Genomic DNA, 20,842 nt, shown 5'->3' with positions numbered 1-20,842 from the left:
CCAGCCTTTCTCAAGTGTCTTTGATCTCCTGGTTTTGATGGTTTTATAGTTGTAAACTAGTTACTATTCCTGGAAAATGGAGGGTAAACTCACTGCAGAGGCTTTCCTCACAACTTCAACAGCTGCAGACCATCAATTCATTGACCTACCGTTGATTCCACTCAGTGATTTTTACAAATGCTAGTTTAAAAATACATTTAAATCCTAAAGAGCTCTGGGTTCAAATCTTGAAATGGCATCCAACTGTCCACCTGTTTAACATGGGTTGCTAGAATAAATTTTTTCTTCCCTCTCACAGTAATAAATGTTCCCCCTCCCCCCTCTTTTTTCACCCTGTGGTTTCACTTCACTAACATTGATTATTTTCCAGACTGCCACGTTGCTGTCTGTGTGTTTTAGGGAAGGCCTGCTTACACAGAGGACTGCCTGTGCGAACCTTGAACAGACAAGGACCACTCTGTTAGATGTCATCATGATAGCTAAACCAAAAGGGGGAAACCCTTCACTCTCTCAGCCTATGCATGACTCAAGGATGACAAAACCGACTCTCCAGTAAGAGCTCTGCCCCACTTGGACGTTGAGGATGGGAGAGGGGTGTGGGGGGTGAGGGTCGGGTGTTAGTGCCTTTCTAAACGCATCCCTGAAACCTTTCAGTTCCCACAAAAAGACCCGAGGAAGGCTGGCCTGTGGGCGGGGAGTATGATAATACCCTTCAGAGGAAGTGAGCGCAGTGTAGTGGAATGTAGCTGCCATTAGTGGGAGTTGAGCTGAAGTTGCCCAACAGCTAGCCTGCTATGATAAGTTTGAGCTAGAGACACCGAAGAGAGTGATGAGAACATGCCTCACTTCACAGTAGTACCAGTGAAAGATCAAGCTCAGTCCAGCTACGACAGCCTAGAGGGGATTAACTGGGTTGATTACAGGGACACAGGGCAGGACTACCCTGATCATCAAGATACTGTCAGCTCTGATGGTAAGTCTTATAACTTTTACGCAGTCCTCTACTTTTACGCAGGAGGGCTTTATAAGTGTTGTAGTTTAAAAAGTGCGTCCTTAAAGTTATAATTCATGAGATGGACGCAGCATCGGTGAGCTTTGTTTTCTCCCGGGAGCCGTCTGAACAGCTGGTTGAATGGTTACCATGGCAATTCTCCATTGCCAGAAAGCAGGATTGTGTTGTGATAGCTCACTTAGGGTATATTTAGAGAAACACTTATTTTGGAGCTGCTTTTTCCCCCTCTGTGTACAAGTCTTTTAACGTAAACTCGGGGGCAGATGAGTAACAAAGGGAAAACAATGAAAGGGGTGAGAACTGTGGTGGGAAGAAACAAAGGGGATGGTGTTGTGTGAGTGGGGCCTGTACTCCGGCAACAAGGAGGGCCTCAAGTGCTTCCTCGCACAAAAGATGGAGCTGTCTTTGTACCAGAGATTTTCTTTCACAGAGATTGGCTGCTAAACAAAACAGAAGCAGATTTCTCCCTCCCCACTTTACTGCCTAAACTCGCACTCAGCTTTCTACAGTGCGTCAGGATAGAAAGAGTGGAGCCAAAGACAGAGGGGACAGAGAGAAGACAAGGAGAGAGAAGCACAGTTTGTAGCCGCTGGCTGGGATTATGTTAGAGTAGTTCCAATTTGTGTGAGCTGAGAGCAGGAGCTAAAAGGGGATTTTTTTTTAAATAAAAGAAACACATGGGGTGTGGCCTTCAAATGAGGCACCCAGGGTTTATTAAAGGCCCAGAAGGCAGGGCAGACCACAAGTACATCACTGTACATTTCTTACTAGATGACTGTGCCTGTCAATTTATCCTGTTGCGAGTCCAGCCATTGCTTAGCAAAGAAATATGTGCATTGCAATGGGTTTGGCTATAAATGTGTGAGTGCCTGTGTGGGCAAATCATTTTCCGTGATGCAGATGAGATTACACATGCTTCAGTGAGACAAAGGCTCAAGTGGACTGCTATCTGAAGCAAAGCAAGAAGGAATCTCAGCACATGTTGATGCAGCTGGTGGCTTGTGTATTTCTGGAATGCACAGAAGTCATCCCTTAGGGTGGTAAAAATGGTCCAAATTGTCTTGAAATAACTCTAAAGGTTTTTTTGTGCTTCCCACAAGATTTTTGCTATTTAACCTTTTTCTTCTGCTGTCAGAATTCTCTGTAACCTGCAAAAGCAGAGCTTCCTGAAATGTTGCAGAAAGCAGCATGGATGAGTATGCTAGATGGTATGAGAAGGAGGAAAAGAAAAAAAGGGATGTGAAACTAGCAGAAGGGCACACAGTGTGTTGCTATTAATGTTCAGTCACATAGAAATTAAACTCTTAATACCTACTCAAGTGAAGTTTTATAGCATATCTTTTCTTCAACATGTATGGGCAGTTTATTTTAGAATCAGACTAGACCAAAGTATTAATTCAGAAGAAATATATTTTATCCAAATTTGAACAGAACACATGACTGGAAAAGTACTCTGTGGTGAACAGTTTACAAAGTGGGTGCATGATCTGGATGATTTCATCCTGGGAGTGGTGTGCTTGGCAGTGTTACATGCTGTACAGTGTATGTCTGCCATAGTGTGACGAATGCAGCATGGAGGAAGTGACACAGTGCAAAGTCTGTTTAAGGCTCTGAATTCAGCTCTGTTCAGCTTACCGGATGGGACTGACCATGTAGTCATTATGTTGTTGTAATGCAGACCCTGAAATAGTATTAACATTAAAAATTTTCCACAGTAGACATTGCAATCTATGATGTAAAGGATAGCTGATTAAAATCTTGTTTGTATAATTTTTGAACAGTAAGTTAACAAAAGAGTTAATCTTTAAAAATAAGTATGAAGTTTCTGTTTAGTCAGTTTGAGATGAATCTCTCAGTGTTATAAAGCTAAAAGAAAGGGACGTGTCAGACATCTGAGGCAAGTGCCCGTCCTGTAGTTTTTGTTCATCTTCTGTCTGTGCTTGCATTTCTCTTCATTATTAAGATTGTTTTTTGCATATTTTTTGTGACATTATGACATTTAGGTGATAATTAAAATTCATATTTACTCAACAGTACCAACCCAGCCACAGGCTATTTTCTCTCATGTGGCTGGCAAGTAGTAAGATGTTGGGGAACCGATGTGACCTTACAGTGAAAATTTGTCAAGCTTGACAGCTTCTGAGGAGCTAGTGCAATGACAGGAGATTTGGAGACTGCCATTTGTTGCCTCTCTAATTCTGTGGAACAGAGTGACCTGTCGTGCTATGAAGTGCTATGCTGTGAAGAAACCTGGCACCCTATGAAGTCCTGTGAAAAATGGAGTGCATCTCATGATACAGCAGCTTATAGAAGTGCCCCTGAGCAGCAAAAACTTGAAGTAATTGTTTTCTGTATGACTTAATAACTTTTGCATATCATTGTGGAGGCATTTTCACTCACGTTTCTTTGCAACATTGCTTCAAGTCATTGCAGTTTGTGGGTGTTTGTTTATGCGCAGCTCTCTTAAGGTAAACCCAGGGCACTTCAATCCAGTCGAGGTCTGGACTTTGAGCCATTGCAACACCTTGATTCTTTTCTTTTTCAGCCATTCTGTTGTCAATTTGCTGCTGTGCTTGGGATCAGTGTCCTGTTCCATGATCTAGTTTGGGCCAAGCTTTGGCAACTGGACAGATAGACTGTTCAAAGGACATTATTTCAGAAGCCTTGTGGTTTATTCAGTTGAAGAATACCTAAGCACCTAAGCTGCGTGTGTTCTTTTTAGAGAGAAGAGGCTAATTCCTGGCAACCCTTCCAAACAAGTCTTTCACTTCATTTCAATCTTTTTCTAATTGTACTGTCTTGAACTTTGACATTTAGCATTACAACTGAGACCTGTAGATTCTGAGATGTAGCTCTTAATTTTTTTTTTTGCAATTTCTCTGAGCATTGCACGGTCTGACCTTGGAGTGTATGTGCTAGGATCCTGGGAAGATTGTGTTAACACACACCCGAATGCACCAGCCCAGCACATACCAAAACCTCGGCTTTTAAAGAGGTGCTCAAACTTGCTGATAATCATTTAATCAAGTGCCTTTGATTAGCAGCACTTGACTGCTACCTACTCTAATTCATATGGAGAGTGTACTTAGTTTTTCATAGGGTTGCATTAAGTCCTGTGTAGTGGTTAACACATTTATCGGCAAGCTAAAGGTTGCAGGCTCAAATCCCCAGTGGGGTTAGGTCAGGAAGGGCATCCGGTGTAAAACTCTGCCAAATCAAACATATTGAGCGACCCCCTGTGGCTTTGCGTGAAAGTAGCTTTTAGCTTGCATAGAGTCCTGTGAAAGGTTTCTTTTTCACTTGACTGTATTTTCCACTCAGACACCACCTGAAAGATAAACATACTTGGATGGAGCAGAAATATAGAGCTGGTGACAGAGCTAAAACAAAACCACACACACAGTATTGCAAGCACAGTTATCCACAACCCTTAACTCTAAGTTTCATGTCTGTGTAGTGCATTCTAAAGATCCTCATTGGTGACATAGACTGTCATGCACTGATTAAATTCTCATGCATAATTTCCTATGATGCAACTATCTTGCCATCCAGTCATCAGCCATCTTTGTTCTGTGCGGGTTCACATCAAAGTGACATCAGAGCAAACAGAGTTAACAGCATTCACTGTGTCCTGGGTTTACCAGTGATTATTGGCTGTGTTGGTGTGGTTGTGGTTGGCACATTAGTACAACACTGTTTAGATTAAAACAAACAAACAACAAACATTTGTACTGAAGCTACTAAGAAATACACATTTAGTATCTTGATATTTTGCTCCATTAGAGCATGCTGTTTATGATTCTAAGCAGATTGTAGATCAGCATTAACACATGAGAATGCACTCTCTCTACAGCCTTAAACTATTTGCAAAGACACAGCAGACGTTTCCCCCGTGCAGACTACATTTTACAGTAAGTTTGTTATGAAATACTTCAGAAACACTGACAGCATCATTTATTTTAATTGTGTGTTTTTGGAAATCTGTTGTACTCGAACCCTTTACCACCTACCTTAACCCCCCTTAGGTAATGAGAGTGAGCTACCACCCTTTCCTCATCATTAGCACACATCAGAGCTAATATGTTTGGCTGTAAGTCTCAGCAGGTTAGCATTCCTCTGCTCTATTCGGACTCTTACAGCCTTATGAAATACATAACAGCAAGCGCTGGTGTAACAGCATTGCTTTCCTACATGGTTTCTTGCCATAGGCTAAGACAGAGAGGAAAGTAAAGTGAAACCAAACTTTTTTTTTAATTAAAAATATAGATTTTGAAAGGTAAATGTCTGGGTTTTTTTTTAGTAGATATCTGATTATTGATTTTCCTTGCTCAAAATATGCTAAAATTTAATGCGTATACAGTACACTGATCAGCTACAATATTACTGACAGGATAAGTTAATTACAGTATAACTGTCAAGGGGTGGAATACATTAGGCAGCAGGTGGAAGGCCAGTTTTTGAAAATGTTAGATCTAAGGAATTTTGACAAGAGCCAAGTTGTTATGGCTGGACAACTGGATCAGAGAATCTCCAAAATGGCAGGTCTTATGGAGTTTTTCTGGTCTATGGAACAATCAGGCAACCCACAATAGGATCCCAGGCACCAGAGGCTCAGTGAAGAACAAAATGCTGACCTGTGTCATTTGATTGTACAGAAGAGTTACTTTGCATAAACTGCTAAAAACCTGAGCAGTGGTTGTGATAGAAAATGGTGTTAGAAGCATTTTCATGTGTATAGGATAGTTGACCACAAACTAGTCAGACTGCCTGTGCTGGTTCTTGTCCACTGCAAAAACTCCCTACAATGAGCATATTTGGGTCAGAACTAGACCATGAAAAAGAAGAAAGATAGCTTGGTTGGCTGAATTACAGTGTCTTTCAAACACTGCAGTAAGAAGGAAAACTGGCTGAAAATGTTCCGCTGAGAAATCTTAGGTCCTAGAACTTCTGGCTGGTGTTACTTTGAGTGTAAACATAGTTTTTATTTGCAGTTATGGCGTAAAAACATAGTAGAATGAACTTGTCGGGGTGGGCTTTGAAAGTGGGAAGAAGCAGTTTACAGTTTGAGAGAGAATTAAAGAGCTGAACTGAGTGGGCAATGGAGAACAAGTTTACCTTTTAACTATCTGTGCTGCTCCCATGCAACAATTGCATCCGCTTTGCCCAACCCAGCAGAATAGTCAGATCTAAATGTGATTTAAAGACATTCATTGTATAAAAGCAAAGGAAGCAAATAAAATAAAGAAAAGAATATCACACACACACACACACACACACTTAACTGAACACACCACCTCCAATCACCTGTCATTAATGCAACATTCTTGCCAACTTACTTTATGTTCAGTGGACGGGGCTATGACTTATCTCCCTGAGTGTTAAGTCTTAAATATTTATTAAAGAGGAACTTTAGCAAAGAGGCTTTTTTTTTCAAATCCTAAGAAGCTAATGGACCTAAATATTGTTTTCCATGTCTAATCAGCTTTAGAAAGAACAAAAACCTTTCTAGATTTTTTCTCTCCCTCTCTCTCAGCCCTCTTAACCCTTAACCCTGTGGTCTTAGTTGTTACTGTTGATGACTCCAAAACTAAAATTGACCCTGATGAATATTAATGTGATATCCATATTATTATTATCCATTTTCTCTTCCGCTAAGAGAGCGGAAGATAATGATGGATGGATATTATTATTATTTCTTTTTTTATAAGATGTTTTATGGAATACATTTTGTATATAATTTTGATATCATTCATAATATTAACATTAATGCATTTTTCAATTCTGTGAGTATGCATAAAATACATTTTTGGTGAGAAATCTTGTTTTCTGGGAGTTAATTTCTGGTTGTTGTTTTTTTTGTGTGTGTATTTCAAAATTATACTTTGAAATGATTAATTTCCTCAGAAATGGATCCAGTTGCTAATACTCAACAAAATTACACCTTGAAACACAGACAGATTTTGGTACATGTTGTAACTGAATAGAGCAAAACTGTTAAAGTGGAAGTAGCCAGATAGATAATATTATAAAGTGATAAATGAGCACACATCATGCTGACTTTTTCCAACATTAGAGCCACCATCACTTTCAGACAAACAAAACTTGTACTGTCATCATTAAAATAAGTAGTATATGAAGTATTTAAGTTTATTTAAGACAGTTTTGCAATGGGGTCACACCAGCTGTGAAGCCTATAGTGAGTAGTCTTCTTACATGAATGAGGTGGATTACATCCAATTTAGAACTTGGCCTTTTTTATAATCTAAAATACACATCTCTGAAATTTTAGGGTGCATGTTGCATGGTTGAAACTCTTGTGCTGCCTACCCTGTGCTAGTTTCTTCTACAGTAGGTGTACCCAGGACCACATTTTGTTGTGGTGGCACAGGCACATACTCAGAGACTTGTAACTGTATCAGCTTTGCTATCACTGCTGGTAACTATACACTTCTTTGTATGATAATTTTTTTTTTTTTTGTAGCTAGAAAGTTGATAGATTTTTGTAGATAATGGTTTAAGTAAAGTGTGCATAAAAGTCAAGTTGTGATTAAGGTTTTCCCTTATATAAACCTGTTTATAAATGTGTTAATCCAACAGTGAGCATCTCCTACGCTGGGAGGTCTTTTGCCCACAGCACAGATGACATGTTAGCACATGTAGCAGTAAAGCTGCTGTTCTGTGCTCACAGCAGGACTGCCGTTTGCCTTCATAACAGAGCAGTTAATCTTTAATCTTTTAAATTAGACATTTAATGTGAGGTTATTAACAAGAAACCCCACTGTCTCCTTGGCTCATTGTTAAAGGGAAAGTTATGTAGCCTGTCCCAAAAAAAAAAAAAGGAAGTAGTTGTAACTTAACTATTTTAACTTTTAGCTTTTGGGAAATTGTAGAGGACATTGTTTGGGACAGTATTCAGCATGACTGAGTCACAGTTCTTGCCAGGAAAGAATTGAACATTTCATGGCAAACCCAGCTCTCTTCTCTGTCTTAGCCACACAGCTTCATGTCTCCCTCTATGCTGTTTTCAAATACACTTATTGTTACAATTACATCAAGACAACACTAGAGGACAGTATTGAGATTGTTTTTCTCTTTCTGAGTGATCACTGCACTCCAGCTGTGCAGATATGAGTTTGACATTAATTTGACCTTAAACTTTAACTGATCACCTTGTTTTCTTTTGTAAAGAGAAAGGTCAAAGCTTCCAATTACACTTTGTTGCTGATAATTTGCAAAGAAGAGGTTTTTGCATCTTCTACGCTATATTTTATATGGAGTTGGTTATTGCTACAGGCCTGGAGCATTGACTTGGGGAAAGCATTCGCACTGAAATGTGATATATCCAAAGTGAGCATGAGCACAGTTTAGAAATACAGATTAAATATAATGCTGCTCTTTACTGAGATCCCTTCAAGCCATCCCAGCCGTTATATTCCTATTATCTTTGAGTAGTGTGTGCTTGTGTTTGTGAGTCAGTGAATTTTCAATGTTTTCACCACTCCCCACCTCTTACCCCTCCTCACAGTACACCATGTGTTAGATTAGGCCCCTGAATGAGTATTCACCCTGGGTGACTGGGTGTCCTGGATAGTAGGACATAGTATACGCCATTGCACACAGTGCATAACTATGCTTGCCGACAGTGCTGTTAGCAGCAGTGGGATGCAGAACACAGGTGAGTGAAGACCAGCGTGGAAGTTCAGCCAACCCAACTGCAGTAAAGCTGGTATTTTCTGCACAGTTGAGAATACTTTTTTTTTTTAGTTTCGTGTCCACGTGGTAAGTTGGCTGGCTTTTTGTCGCAGGATTCATTTGGGTTTTAAGATGCCACTGTTAAAGTTTACATGCTCCAATAACCCGAGGTTAGGTAATTTCTAGGTAATGAGATGTGTTCATGCCCGTGAGTGTGAATGTGTGTGTGATAAAGTTAGCAGAGCTGCTTTGCGTGCAGTAATTGCCCTAGGCGCTGTGCTTGTCTCTGTTTGATTCTCTTCTTCAAACGCAAAAATTAATGAGAGTAAAAATCTAATTATAAGCCTATTTATCACCTGGACTTTGTCATTTTGTGCTGCTTTCGGCCTTTCATTGCAATTTTGCTGCATGAATTGTGTTTCTAATGATTATGGCCATGTAAGGATTGAGAATTTTCAATTCAAATTAGCAGTGATAGTTAAAAGCTAAGAATTAGTATGTAATTCAGTAAAAAATCAGTTGGTGTTTGTTTGTTTTTATTTCTGTGACAAGCAATAGTGTTATTTTTTTTTTTCAAATTGAGACTTTATTGTAATAGTATTACACACTTTACATAGTTTAGATCATTTTTAATTTGGAAAATTTACAAAAAGAAATCTATAAAGTGATCTTTTTGCAGCATTGATGTGTGTTTTAGTGTGTATCCATCAATAGTTTTTAATGGTATTTGAGACTCACTAAGCCAAACACCCATGAATCCATAGTGGTTGTCTTATGTAAAACAAACACACACACTATATTAAACTGTAAATTATACATTTTCAGATCTACTTAAAAAGTATTTCCCTGGAATAAGATCTCATGTTAGTGAAGCAGGGACTAGTATTGTGAATGAGAACACTGTTTGCCATATTTATTGTCAGGAAACACATTTGTTTGGCTTAAACTAAATTGCTGGTTTTCCACTCATCAACTTTGTTTTCATTGTTTAATTTAAGTTTTCCATTCCCTTTTCTAACAGGACATGGCAATCATAAAGAAGACAGTCCTTTCCTTAACAGTGCCGATGCTGCTAGCAAGAGGAATGACTTCTATGACAGGAACCTGGCATTATTTGAGGTTTATTAATTTTCCTTTTTTTTTTTAGTATTTCGGTCAAATGATAAACTAAAATTAACTGGAACTTCACATCCTGTCTTCTTTCAGGAAGAGCTGGACATCCGGCCGAAGGTTTCCTCTCTGCTCAGCCGCTTGGTCAACTACACCAACATCACCCAGGGAGCCAAAGAGCATGAAGAGGAGGAGAGTGCTGAGGCCTCACGTAGGAAGACCCCCAAGGTCAGTAAGTCAGGGCAGAGCAAGGGAACAGTATACTTCACTGTTTTTATAATCTGTACACCCTGTCTTTTGAGGTTTGGAAACATACTCCACTGCTGGCTCTCTCCCTGCCTCCATATCCATGTTATTAAGGCTTGTTGATTGATTGCTAATGCCTTTCTACACTCTGCATTTAGACTGTGGCCGTGAAAGACCTGGGTACATGCAACGAGCTGATAACATGATTGAATGACCTTTAAAAAGTACATCAATCAATACTAATGATCAATACACTTGTTTCCTGAAATGTCATACTCAATTTTCTCTCTCTCTCTCGCTGTCTCTCTCTCTCTCTCTTTCAGTCTCCCAACATGGGCACTCTGATGGGAGTCTACTTACCGTGTCTCCAGAACATCTTTGGTGTTATTCTTTTTCTACGACTGACATGGATTGTTGGGATGGCTGGCATTATACAATCTCTGTTGATTGTCCTTATGTGCTGTTCATGTGTTAGTATGCACACACAAACTACACCCAAAGATGCACACAAACACACCCTATAGAGCTTGCTTGGTTTGCCTAATGATGTGGGACATTAGCCAGTGTTTTGTTGCTAAACCAGTCCACGTTTGGTTATGTAAACAGCACCAGTTAGTCTGTTTTCTACTCACTATTTTCCCCCACTGTCTTGTCTCAACAAATACTGTACACGTACTAATTTCCAGGTTACATGTGGAAAACTTTGTGGGGTTAGATGAGACTGTAATATTTGTTTGATCAGCAGATGTTAGCGTTACACCCAAGAAAAGGTTTCCATGTTGTCTGCATGTGTTTCCTGCTCTGCATGTATCTTATTTTCTCTTTTGTTTTATAGACTATGCTGACAGCCATATCTATGAGCGCCATTGCTACTAATGGTGTTGTTCCAGGTAACACTTAGAACTTTCTCATTCTATTCAATTCACTGTAAAGGTTTCTTTTTTTTACCATTTATATATACGTGCAGATTGTTTTACCAATTAATAATTAAAACTGCACTTTGGCATTTCGTATAGTATCTGCTGGGTGCAGTAAAGTGGCAAAGGGGATTTTTTTTAATACATGTTTTTAATACAGCTTTACTTTACTTTGCTTTACTGTCATATACATGGAATGTAGTTAAAAGATATTTCCAATGATTTTTTTGTGTTCATATCCTTTGTGTATAGCTGGAGGAGCTTACTTTATGATCTCACGCTCCCTTGGCCCTGAATTTGGAGGAGCGGTTGGGCTGTGCTTCTACTTGGGCACTACCTTTGCGTCGGCCATGTACATACTGGGGGCCATCGAAATCTTCTTGGTCAGTTTGTTAAAATGATAATCTGCTGTTACATTCAAGCTCATGTTTACATACCAAAATGTGATTCTAGATGTGGCTCATTCATTCCACTGCATATGGGTTTTATACTGTGTAGGCTTTATACCCTGCTATGACTTTTATGATTTTGTTTTTCCTCTTTAGAAATATCTGGTCCCCCAGGCAGCCATCTTTCATGCCACAGAGCTCCATAGGAGTGACAGTGCCTTGCTGAACAATATGCGAGTCTATGGATCTTTATGCCTCAGCCTGATGGCTGTGGTAGTTTTTGTGGGAGTCAAATATGTCAACAAGTTGGCCTCCCTTTTCCTGGCCTGTGTCATTATCTCAATTGTCTCTATCTATGCTGGGGCAATCAAATCCGTGACTCATCCACCCGAATTCCCGTAAGTCATGGTAAAATAAACATGTCTTAACAGGAGGCAGTGAGAAATATGGTGGACCCTAAAATAGAATTAGAGTTTTATGTGGCAAGAGATGTGTTTCTGTATTGTTTTCCCTGTACTGTTATAATTACGTCTTTCGTCTGCAGCTAGTTACTTGAGTAAAAAAGGTTCAGTGAAGTTGCTTAATTTGAGGCCATCATTCTTGGAAAAATAATGACAAAATTAGTCTGAATTTAACAGTTTGTTGTACTAATGCAGTAGATGTATTTTATATTATGATGGTGTGTTAGAGAAAACAGTTAACAGTAATATTTTCATCTTTTGTCTGTGTCATTCTTATTGTTGTAGGATCTGCATGTTGGGCAACAGGACTTTGGCCAGAGATCGCTTCGATGTCTGCGCTAAGACTGTAATAAAGGGCAACAGCACAGTGCCCAGTCAGCTGTGGGATAGGTTTTGCCTGCCAGGGAACATGAGCAGTGCTCATTGTGATGACTACTTTACCCAGAACAATGTGACAGAGATACAGGGCATCCCTGGACTTGGCAGCAGCATTATTAGAGGTAAAACTGACAAGTTATTAGTATTTAGCATGCTGCAGTTTTGATTTAACGGCAGCTTGCCCTTGAGATGGCACGGACTATAAAAGTTGGTGGGAAATCTGATAACTCATGCCATCCCAGTGTAGCCTTACTGTAATCTTACTTAATCTAAGTTCCAGTAGATTATTGTGATATCAGGAATATTTAGTTTTCTTCTTCAATGGCACTGAGGTGTTCAGGAAAGTATCTTTTTTTTTTTTATGTTATAGACAACATGTGGGGAAACTACCTACAGAAAGGGGAACTCTTAGAGAAGGCTGGACTACAGTCTGTGGATGCCCATGGTGCTCTGGAGAACCTTGGCATGTATGTGTCAGCAGACATTGCTACATCATTCACACTTCTGGTGGGGATCTTCTTTCCATCTGCCACAGGTATAACAGTATGATGAAGCTGGCAGCCTAACTTTAACTTTAACCCCAGTCCATATACAGCTTTTATGATACTAACCTGAGTGTACTGGAAGGGTAAAAATCCTTTTTTAAATATTACACACCACTAAAGATGGAAATTAATATGACATGGTTCTGACAATAGCTTGAGTGTGTGGTGTATATGAAAGCTATTTAGACCTGGATATTTTTCATGCAGTTGGAAGCCATAATATAAATTTAGTAATTTTTGCTGCCTTTCATGTTCTCGTTTCTAGAGTAAAAACACGTGCCTTGTGAAACTGTATAAAGGGGAGCGTTGAACATTTCTAATTCAGACAGTAGGGGGCATTGTTTAACAGTTTTTACATGTGCTTTGTTTTATCTATGGTCTATCCTTTTTGCAGGTATCATGGCAGGCTCCAATAGATCTGGTGATCTGAAGGATGCTCAGAAGTCCATCCCTGTGGGCACTATCTTAGCCATTACTACCACTTCACTTGTTTGTATCCCAACTTTTGGTGACTGCACACTCACAATCTTTACAATTTAAAGATGACAGGAAAGCAAGTGTGCAATACACACTGGTTTCAATTTGAGATCCTTGACTTATGGTAATCAGATTTAAGTTCTGTGGTCCTGTTTGGGTCATGCATTGAAGGAGTAGTGCTGAGGGACAAGTAAGTTCATTTTTATCTTTATTATCATACTACTATTACAACACTTTCAGTAAATGGTAAGGCTTATCAATAGAAAAAAAAAATTTTTCATTATAAAAGTTAGCCATTTCTTCAGTCAGCTTCTACTTGCAGGTTTGGGGATGCAGTTAAAAAAAATTTGGTGGTGGGGACTCTTGCCTGGCCATCTCCGTGGGTCATTGTTATTGGCTCCTTCTTCTCTACTGTTGGGGCGGGCCTCCAATCTCTTACAGGAGCTCCACGACTTCTACAAGCCATTGCAAAGGACAACATCATTCCCTTCCTGAGGGTAGGACAGCGCACGCTGATGATGTGATTCTCCAGATATTTCTGTAGGAAAAAAAAAACAAACAAAAAACAGCAACAACAGCAACACCAAAACATAAATAAATAAAATCATTTAAATAAAATTCTGCAAAACAGAAATAGCTCATATACATACAGCATATATTCAGAAAATAGCTTACCCCAGTTTTCTGGGGTTTTTTGTTTGTTTGTTCTTTCCCCCAAATGTTTGAATAATTAGGATACCTTCCAAATACGATTTGCATCAGGTAATATCTGACTTGAAAGATTGTTTGACTATGAAATGGTATGAAGCAAGAAGAGATTTGCATTGCTGCATGTGGCTGATTTGAATTTTTTTGTTTTAGGTGTTTGGTCACGGTAAGACCAATGGAGAGCCTACATGGGCACTGCTGCTGACTGGGCTTATCGCTGAACTGGGGATACTTATTGCCTCCCTGGACATGGTGGCTCCTATTCTTTCCATGTAAGCTCACAAGTATGCTAAATGCTATTGTAAAATATTGTACTGACATACCAATTCGTGTGGGTGACTGTGTCAGATTTCCTGAATATGGTGCGCTGCTATATTATTAACTTTAAATGTGTTTTGTTTTTTGTCCTTTTTAACAGGTTCTTCTTGATGTGCTATCTCTTTGTGAACTTAGCCTGTGCAGTGCAGACTCTTTTACGCACACCCAACTGGAGGCCAAGGTTCAAGTATTACCACTGGTAAGTAAAATGTTACAGTAACATGTTGTATATTTAAGCTTTACGATGCATTTTACCAATTTTTTGCCCTTTATAGCCTTATTAGTAAAATGTGAGAACTAGTGGCATCTATGTTATCATGCAAACAAATAATTTCTTTTATGTATCATACTAACAGGGCTCTGTCATTTCTGGGCATGAGTATGTGTCTGGCTCTGATGTTCATCTCCTCCTGGTATTATGCTATTGTGGCCATGGGCATTGCTGGGATGATCTATAAGTACATTGAGTACCAGGGGTACGTCTGGAGTGCAATCTAAATTTGCACTGCTTTGGTGTTGTTTTTAGTTGTGTTTCTGTGTAACCTCTGCATATAAGTAGTGGATGTAGATGGACAAATGATTACTTCATCTTTATTCCCTTATCTATTTTTTTTCCCCCAAAAACAGAGCAGAAAAGGAGTGGGGAGATGGCATAAGAGGACTGTCTCTTAGTGCTGCACGCTATGCCCTGCTAAGACTAGAAGTCGGACCCCCACACACAAAGAACTGGAGGTAAAGCTGCACGAGTGTTGGGAGCTTCTCGACACATGGATTCCATTTTCAAGGAACTGCATGCTAGGACGTAAAAGTTTCCACGTGTGTTCATTCCTGAGAAGAATGTACACGCAATAAACAAAGCAGCATCAGACATCCTGCAACCCTCTGACCACAAACAAATAGCTGACATTGGTACTGGTTCCTCTTAACAGCAAATACCACAACAACATAAAAAGTATGAGATGAAATTTACTGCCAGCTGTTTTACATGTTGAGCACACAATGAGTAACTGTTATTTGTAAAGTATGTGCATACATCATGTTTGGAAGTTTTGGAAGGAGTTTTTTTTTTTTTTTTTTTCCTTGTTTTAGTTGATAGCGTGACTTCTTGGCAGTTTCAGTAAGTTAGCTTGCCACACTGATAAATACACTAATTCTCCACTTCCTGTTGCCCTGGGGGGAAAAAAGCCAGTCCGTACAGCATACAGTTAAAGTGAGGCAACATCACTGTCTATGTAACAGGGCTAACTTTGGTACTCAACTAATCTATTTGAAAATCAATTCCATGACTTCAGTATTTAGACTGGATCTCACTCACACTGAAACAAACATGAAACGGGTCTAAACACCTGGAACACAGGTGGTTCAGCATTCAAGACTCAAACAATAATGGTTAAAATGTGAAATGAATAAGTACAAAGTCACAGCCCAGTCTTTCATCCTTCCCTGGTGACTAGTCTTTTTTTCATAGTCATGCCCTTATCTTTATTAGAGTTGCAGCACTGCATTAAAGTTTCTCCACTTAATCATAAACTGTACACTGCAAATTGAGGGGATGCGTTTTGCCTCATATAATCTCTGACTTTGTGCACTGCAGACCTCAGCTGTTGGTGCTGTTGAAACTAGATGAGGACCTCCATGTAAAATATCCCCGACTGCTCACCTTTGCCTCGCAGCTGAAGGCGGGAAAAGGCTTGACCATTGTGGGCTCTGTTATCCATGGTAACTTCCTGGACAGCTATGGAGAAATGCAGGCAGCCGAGCAGGTAGATACTTGAAAGGGCTGCACGGGGCACTGCATTGTTCTCTATTGTACTGCGCTGCTGATTGTTACAAATGAGCACCCTTTGTAATTTGAAAAACACAATGAAGCAGAGAAATGCTTCAGCGTGAATTGTGACACATTTCTTTTGTGGTGATTGCTTTATTATTATTTTTTAATGCCTTTGTGATGTTATTCAAAGGGTATGGCAGCAAACAGCTTGTTGTTAGCAGTCTAACATCCAGTGAGCCATTTCAGACAGAATAAGGGGCCAGTGCTGTAAGATTTTTCCTAATGCGATATGAGTGGTAATGAATTTAACAACTGAACCAAGTTTTCTATTGCTTATGCCACAAGAAAATACTGTTACAACTCATCTTTAGTTCACTAAGCACTCAGCTTATTCATATTTTTTTCATTAGGATTTGTGCTCTCCAGGGAGACAGTAGGGATGCAACTTAAATGTAATTTTATCTGAGAAATGGTTTCATTATTGTTCACTGGTGATTTCATTTCTAAAACTCATTATGTATTTATCTTTAATAATTGTTATGTAGGTCTGCTATGTGTAATTTAGAATTTTTTTTTTTTTGACCTACTCTTCAATCTCTCCACATTTTCCCTCCAAGGCTATTAAGAATATGATGGAGATCGAGCGTGTCAAAGGTTTCTGCCAGGTTGTGGTCGCATCTAAGGTGCGGGAGGGTGTTGTCCATTTGATCCAGTCCTGCGGTCTGGGTGGGATGAAGCACAACACCGTGGTGATGGGATGGCCGTATGGCTGGCGACAGAGCGAGGACCCTCGAGCCTGGAAGACTTTTATAAGTAAGAATCTGATGATAATACAGCATCACAAACACTTGAATTCAGCTGGGTCCCCAATGATGGCTGCTATCCCAAACTATGTTGCAGACAACCTATACACCTCTATAGTACAGCTGATCAGTCTTGTAAATATACGTTTTGGATAGTTAACTCTGGGTTTCTACTGAATTGCATAGAAAGAGATAAATCTAGTTAGGCATTCGTTTGTCTGTATTATCTGTAGCCAGTACACTGTTAGTATGTGATTTCTGTAAATATCTTAGCCTGGATGTTTTCATCCCAACCCAGACACAGTTCGCTGCACAACAGCTGCTCACCTGGCCCTGATGGTGCCCAAAAATGTGTCCTTCTATCCAAGCAACCATGAACGCTTCACAGATGGCAACATTGATGTGTGGTGGATTGTCCATGATGGGGGGATGTTAATGCTGCTGCCTTTCCTGCTTAAACAGCATAAGGTGAGATGACAGCACTACATATATATGAGATTTACTTCAGAGTTTATAGTGTGCGTAGGTTTTTAAAGTGTTTCATCATCAACATGATTAAATAACCCTCATTCTTTCTTTGGCCGGTCTTTGTTAAGCTTCACTTTGTATGTTATTCTGTGAATTCCCTTTTCAAGAGGGGGTTCTTTTTATTGCCTTTCATTTTGTGGTAGTTTTCAGTGCACATGCCTTCAGTGTTACACTGTATATTCTCTTTGTGATACCTCAAGAGTTTGTTTGCATTTTAGGTCTGGAGGAAATGCAAGATGCGCATCTTTACTGTAGCCCAGATGGATGACAATAGCATCCAGATGAAGAAAGATCTGGCCACATTTCTTTATCAACTGAGAATAGAGGCTGAGGTGGAGGTGGTAGAGATGGTGAGAGTTCCACTTAAATAACTACTAATTTGAAAAGAAAAAAAAGAGAGAGAGAGAGAAAATGCTTACTGACACAGCTCTTTTTATGCCTTGGGGAGAACAAAGTTTGAGTCACTTAGACTCAGTAATAAAATACTGAATATATCAACTTTGACTCCACAAGCCTGTACATGTAGAAAATTGAAAGGCTAGAACAAACTGCTGCTTGCCTTAATATTTCTGATAGTAGAACAACACGAGTGAATTTGTTTTCACTGCCAAATTCCCCATGTTTTGTTTACAGTAGCCGCTAACACTTTTTCAAATGTGCTTTCAGCATGACAGTGACATCTCAGCATACACCTATGAGCGAACATTAATGATGGAGCAGAGGTCCCAGATGCTGAGGCAAATGAGGCTGTCCAGTGCAGAAAGACAGAGAGAGGTATATTTGTTTTGAGTGTTGTTGCACTTTGGAAAATTAGCAATTTGCAAATGAAAGATTCATACATTTTGCAAGTTTAGCCAGTCAGTTGCTTTAACAGAGTGACAAAATGAAGCCTCGTAACATTGCTGTGGAACCCCCAGGCCCAGCTGGTTAAGGACAGACACTCCTTGGTGCGTATGGGCAGTCTCTACTCAGATGAGGAAGAGGAGATGGTTGAAGCTCCTCCAGAGAAGGTTCATATGACGTGGACTAGAGAGAAGTGTGAAGCTGAGAGGAGGAACAAAAACAATGCACCTGAAAACTTTAGAGAGCTCATGAGCCTCAAACCGTGAGTCACATTAAGTTACCTTCAGCGTCTTCTAAAATGATTATAAAAGTTTTAACCAGTAAAAGCATGAATGTTTAAATCTAAACTTTATCTTTTTTGCTTTTTTTAAGTGTGTTTCTTTGTTCGACTCAGTGAGATCTTTCAAATAGCTAAAAAAAAAAAGTTTCTTAGAGGCTCAAATCAAACTCTCTCCATTGCTACATTCCAGGGATCAATCCAATGTGCGAAGAATGCATACGGCCGTGAAGCTGAATGAGGTAATAGTTAACAGGTCCCATGACGCTCGTTTAGTGCTGCTCAACATGCCAGGACCACCTCGAAACACAGACGGAGATGAGAACTGTATCCTTTGCCAGTGAGATTGAAAAGGGTGTTTTGGGTTGCAGTCTGCATAGAAAATGTATAGGTTTTTGTTTATGTGGTCTAATTTCTTTAACGATAACTCAGATATGGAGTTTCTGGAGGTGCTGACTGAAGGCTTAGAAAGGGTGCTTCTGGTGAGAGGCGGAGGGCGGGAGGTTATTACTATCTACTCATGACTAAGTAGGAGCTGCTATATGAGGGCTTTGGCCTTATCAAAATACATTCCACCTCTGCTCAGGAGGTGGCACCCACTTTGCTTGCAGACAATTATGCATAGATGCATAAATTCGATACTTTTTGTATGGACTTTTGAGTACAAAAGAGGTTCATTCTATTCTTGTAGAATATTGGGACACATTTAAGTACATATCAACCTGTTTGTTCCTTCTTTATAAATAAAACTGTCACTGATCTTCATTAGATTTCAATAGTTTGTCAAAAACAAAATTTTGGGAAAGTTTTTTTTGTTTTTGTTGTTGTTGGTCACAGATTCTGTACCGCTTGCATGTGATATTAAACCTATATTTGGTAGCCAGGATTATACTGAGTTTTACACGTTAGAGCAGTTTTAACAGTATACCAGATTGTTATTCTAAAACATTTTTTTATAATTTTGGAGACACAAATATTTATTTATTTATTTTATCAAGACTTCCCCAGTGAGGATAAAGAAAATGTTACTGTGGGTAATGAACAAAGTGTTTGGTATTATGTACGTTGTACAGGCAGCATACAATCTAGATTGTAAATCTGGATGGACATCATAAAGCAAGATTTTTAGAAGAGTTATAATTTGTATTTTTTTTTTTTAAGAGATTAGAAAAAAACTGTTACATTTAGAGTGAAAAATTTTATCTGCTATTAAAAACAAGATGATTTCATTTAAAGTTAGAATCCTTATGGTTTTCATTAAATTAAACCCAATTATTCATACTATTTATGGTTAAGAACCTTTCTGTAATCGCCACTCCAAAACCAGTCTGTAAAACAATGGTTAGCTGTATGAAATTTTTAATTAATTGTGGCAAAGTCTGCTTTTTTGCCCTGGATTGAAATTTCCCAACTACACATACACCTTTTAAAATTTCAAAGCTGCTAAACGAGCTTTTGCTTTTACTGTACTCGGTGTTACCACCGGTGTCACTAAATGAAGTAGAACTGAAAGCCAAGCCAAGGATTACAGCTTTAAGTTAATCTGATCTGCTCAATATGTTTTGTTTTTTTTGTCTTTTTCATTGTTCTTGATCAGTATTCTAGCTCAACATGTAGTGTCTGGAACAACTGTATGTTTTGTTTTTTTTTAAGTTGACTAAAGTTGTTTTTTAAAAGCTAAGGGTGTTTCACGTGGGAGATGTAACTAGTGAAATTGTGTGCAATTGTTAACCAGCATACCAGGCTAGAGTGGATTTATCCCCTTCACATCACTGCTAAGTGCCAGCAATCCAAGTATTTTTGGTTATTACATTTTTTTGCACAGTATACTATTTCAATGGGAACTTTAATAGAGCAATATTTTAGCAAAGTTATGTGTATAATTCTTAAAAAGCAATAAAACTACTATGTTAAAGCACTGTGATTATGTGAAGATCAACATAACCACTTGAAGTGAGCTCACCAAAGCAGATTCTTATCAACTTTATTGGCACTGAGTTGTGAGAAACAAGTGATTGGTTTCAATTTTTCTATATGCAAATACTATCATGAAAAATGAAATACAGTTGTCTGCTCACCAAAATAGCTCACACTAAAAAAGACATCATTTTGTAAACTTCCGTAGTATCCTCTATGCTGTAAGATCAAATAAAAATATTTGTTTTCAAACTGAACTACTGTACAATTTTGTTAAAGTGCTTAAAACATTACACACTTGAGTGGACCACAGATCAACTTCCCTTAGCCAAACAATCTCACCTTCAGTTAAAGCTGGTCAAAAATAGATACAAAGTATGATCGCTACAGTTTTCTTTATTGGTGTTATCATTCTATTTTATGTTGCATTCTTCCATGGAGATTATGTCA

General features: G+C 39.0%; 1 protein-coding gene across 1 annotated transcript; it reads left to right on the top strand.

Moving 5' to 3' along the window:
• The first annotated feature begins 741 nt into the window (after positions 1-741).
• slc12a4 (solute carrier family 12 member 4) lies at positions 742-20,838 on the top strand. Its single transcript, XM_030758702.1, has 24 exons — positions 742-973; positions 9,726-9,823; positions 9,911-10,042; positions 10,384-10,530; positions 10,896-10,950; positions 11,230-11,360; positions 11,523-11,764; positions 12,113-12,327; positions 12,576-12,740; positions 13,145-13,243; positions 13,360-13,417; positions 13,550-13,724; positions 14,089-14,207; positions 14,354-14,452; positions 14,610-14,729; positions 14,881-14,985; positions 15,848-16,016; positions 16,642-16,837; positions 17,126-17,295; positions 17,574-17,705; positions 18,022-18,129; positions 18,273-18,460; positions 18,669-18,802; positions 18,908-20,838. Exons 1-24 carry the CDS (start codon positions 838-840, stop codon positions 18,997-18,999), a joined length of 3,285 nt encoding a protein of 1,094 aa, XP_030614562.1. The 5' UTR covers positions 742-837; the 3' UTR covers positions 19,000-20,838.
• Positions 20,839-20,842: the final 4 nt, after the last annotated feature.

Source organism: Archocentrus centrarchus, chromosome 3 (genome assembly GCF_007364275.1).
Source record: "Archocentrus centrarchus isolate MPI-CPG fArcCen1 chromosome 3, fArcCen1, whole genome shotgun sequence".
Lineage (NCBI taxonomy): Eukaryota > Metazoa > Chordata > Actinopteri > Cichliformes > Cichlidae > Archocentrus > Archocentrus centrarchus.
Note: the sequence above shows the minus strand (reverse complement) of the source record. Positions and strands in the feature narration are given on the sequence as shown.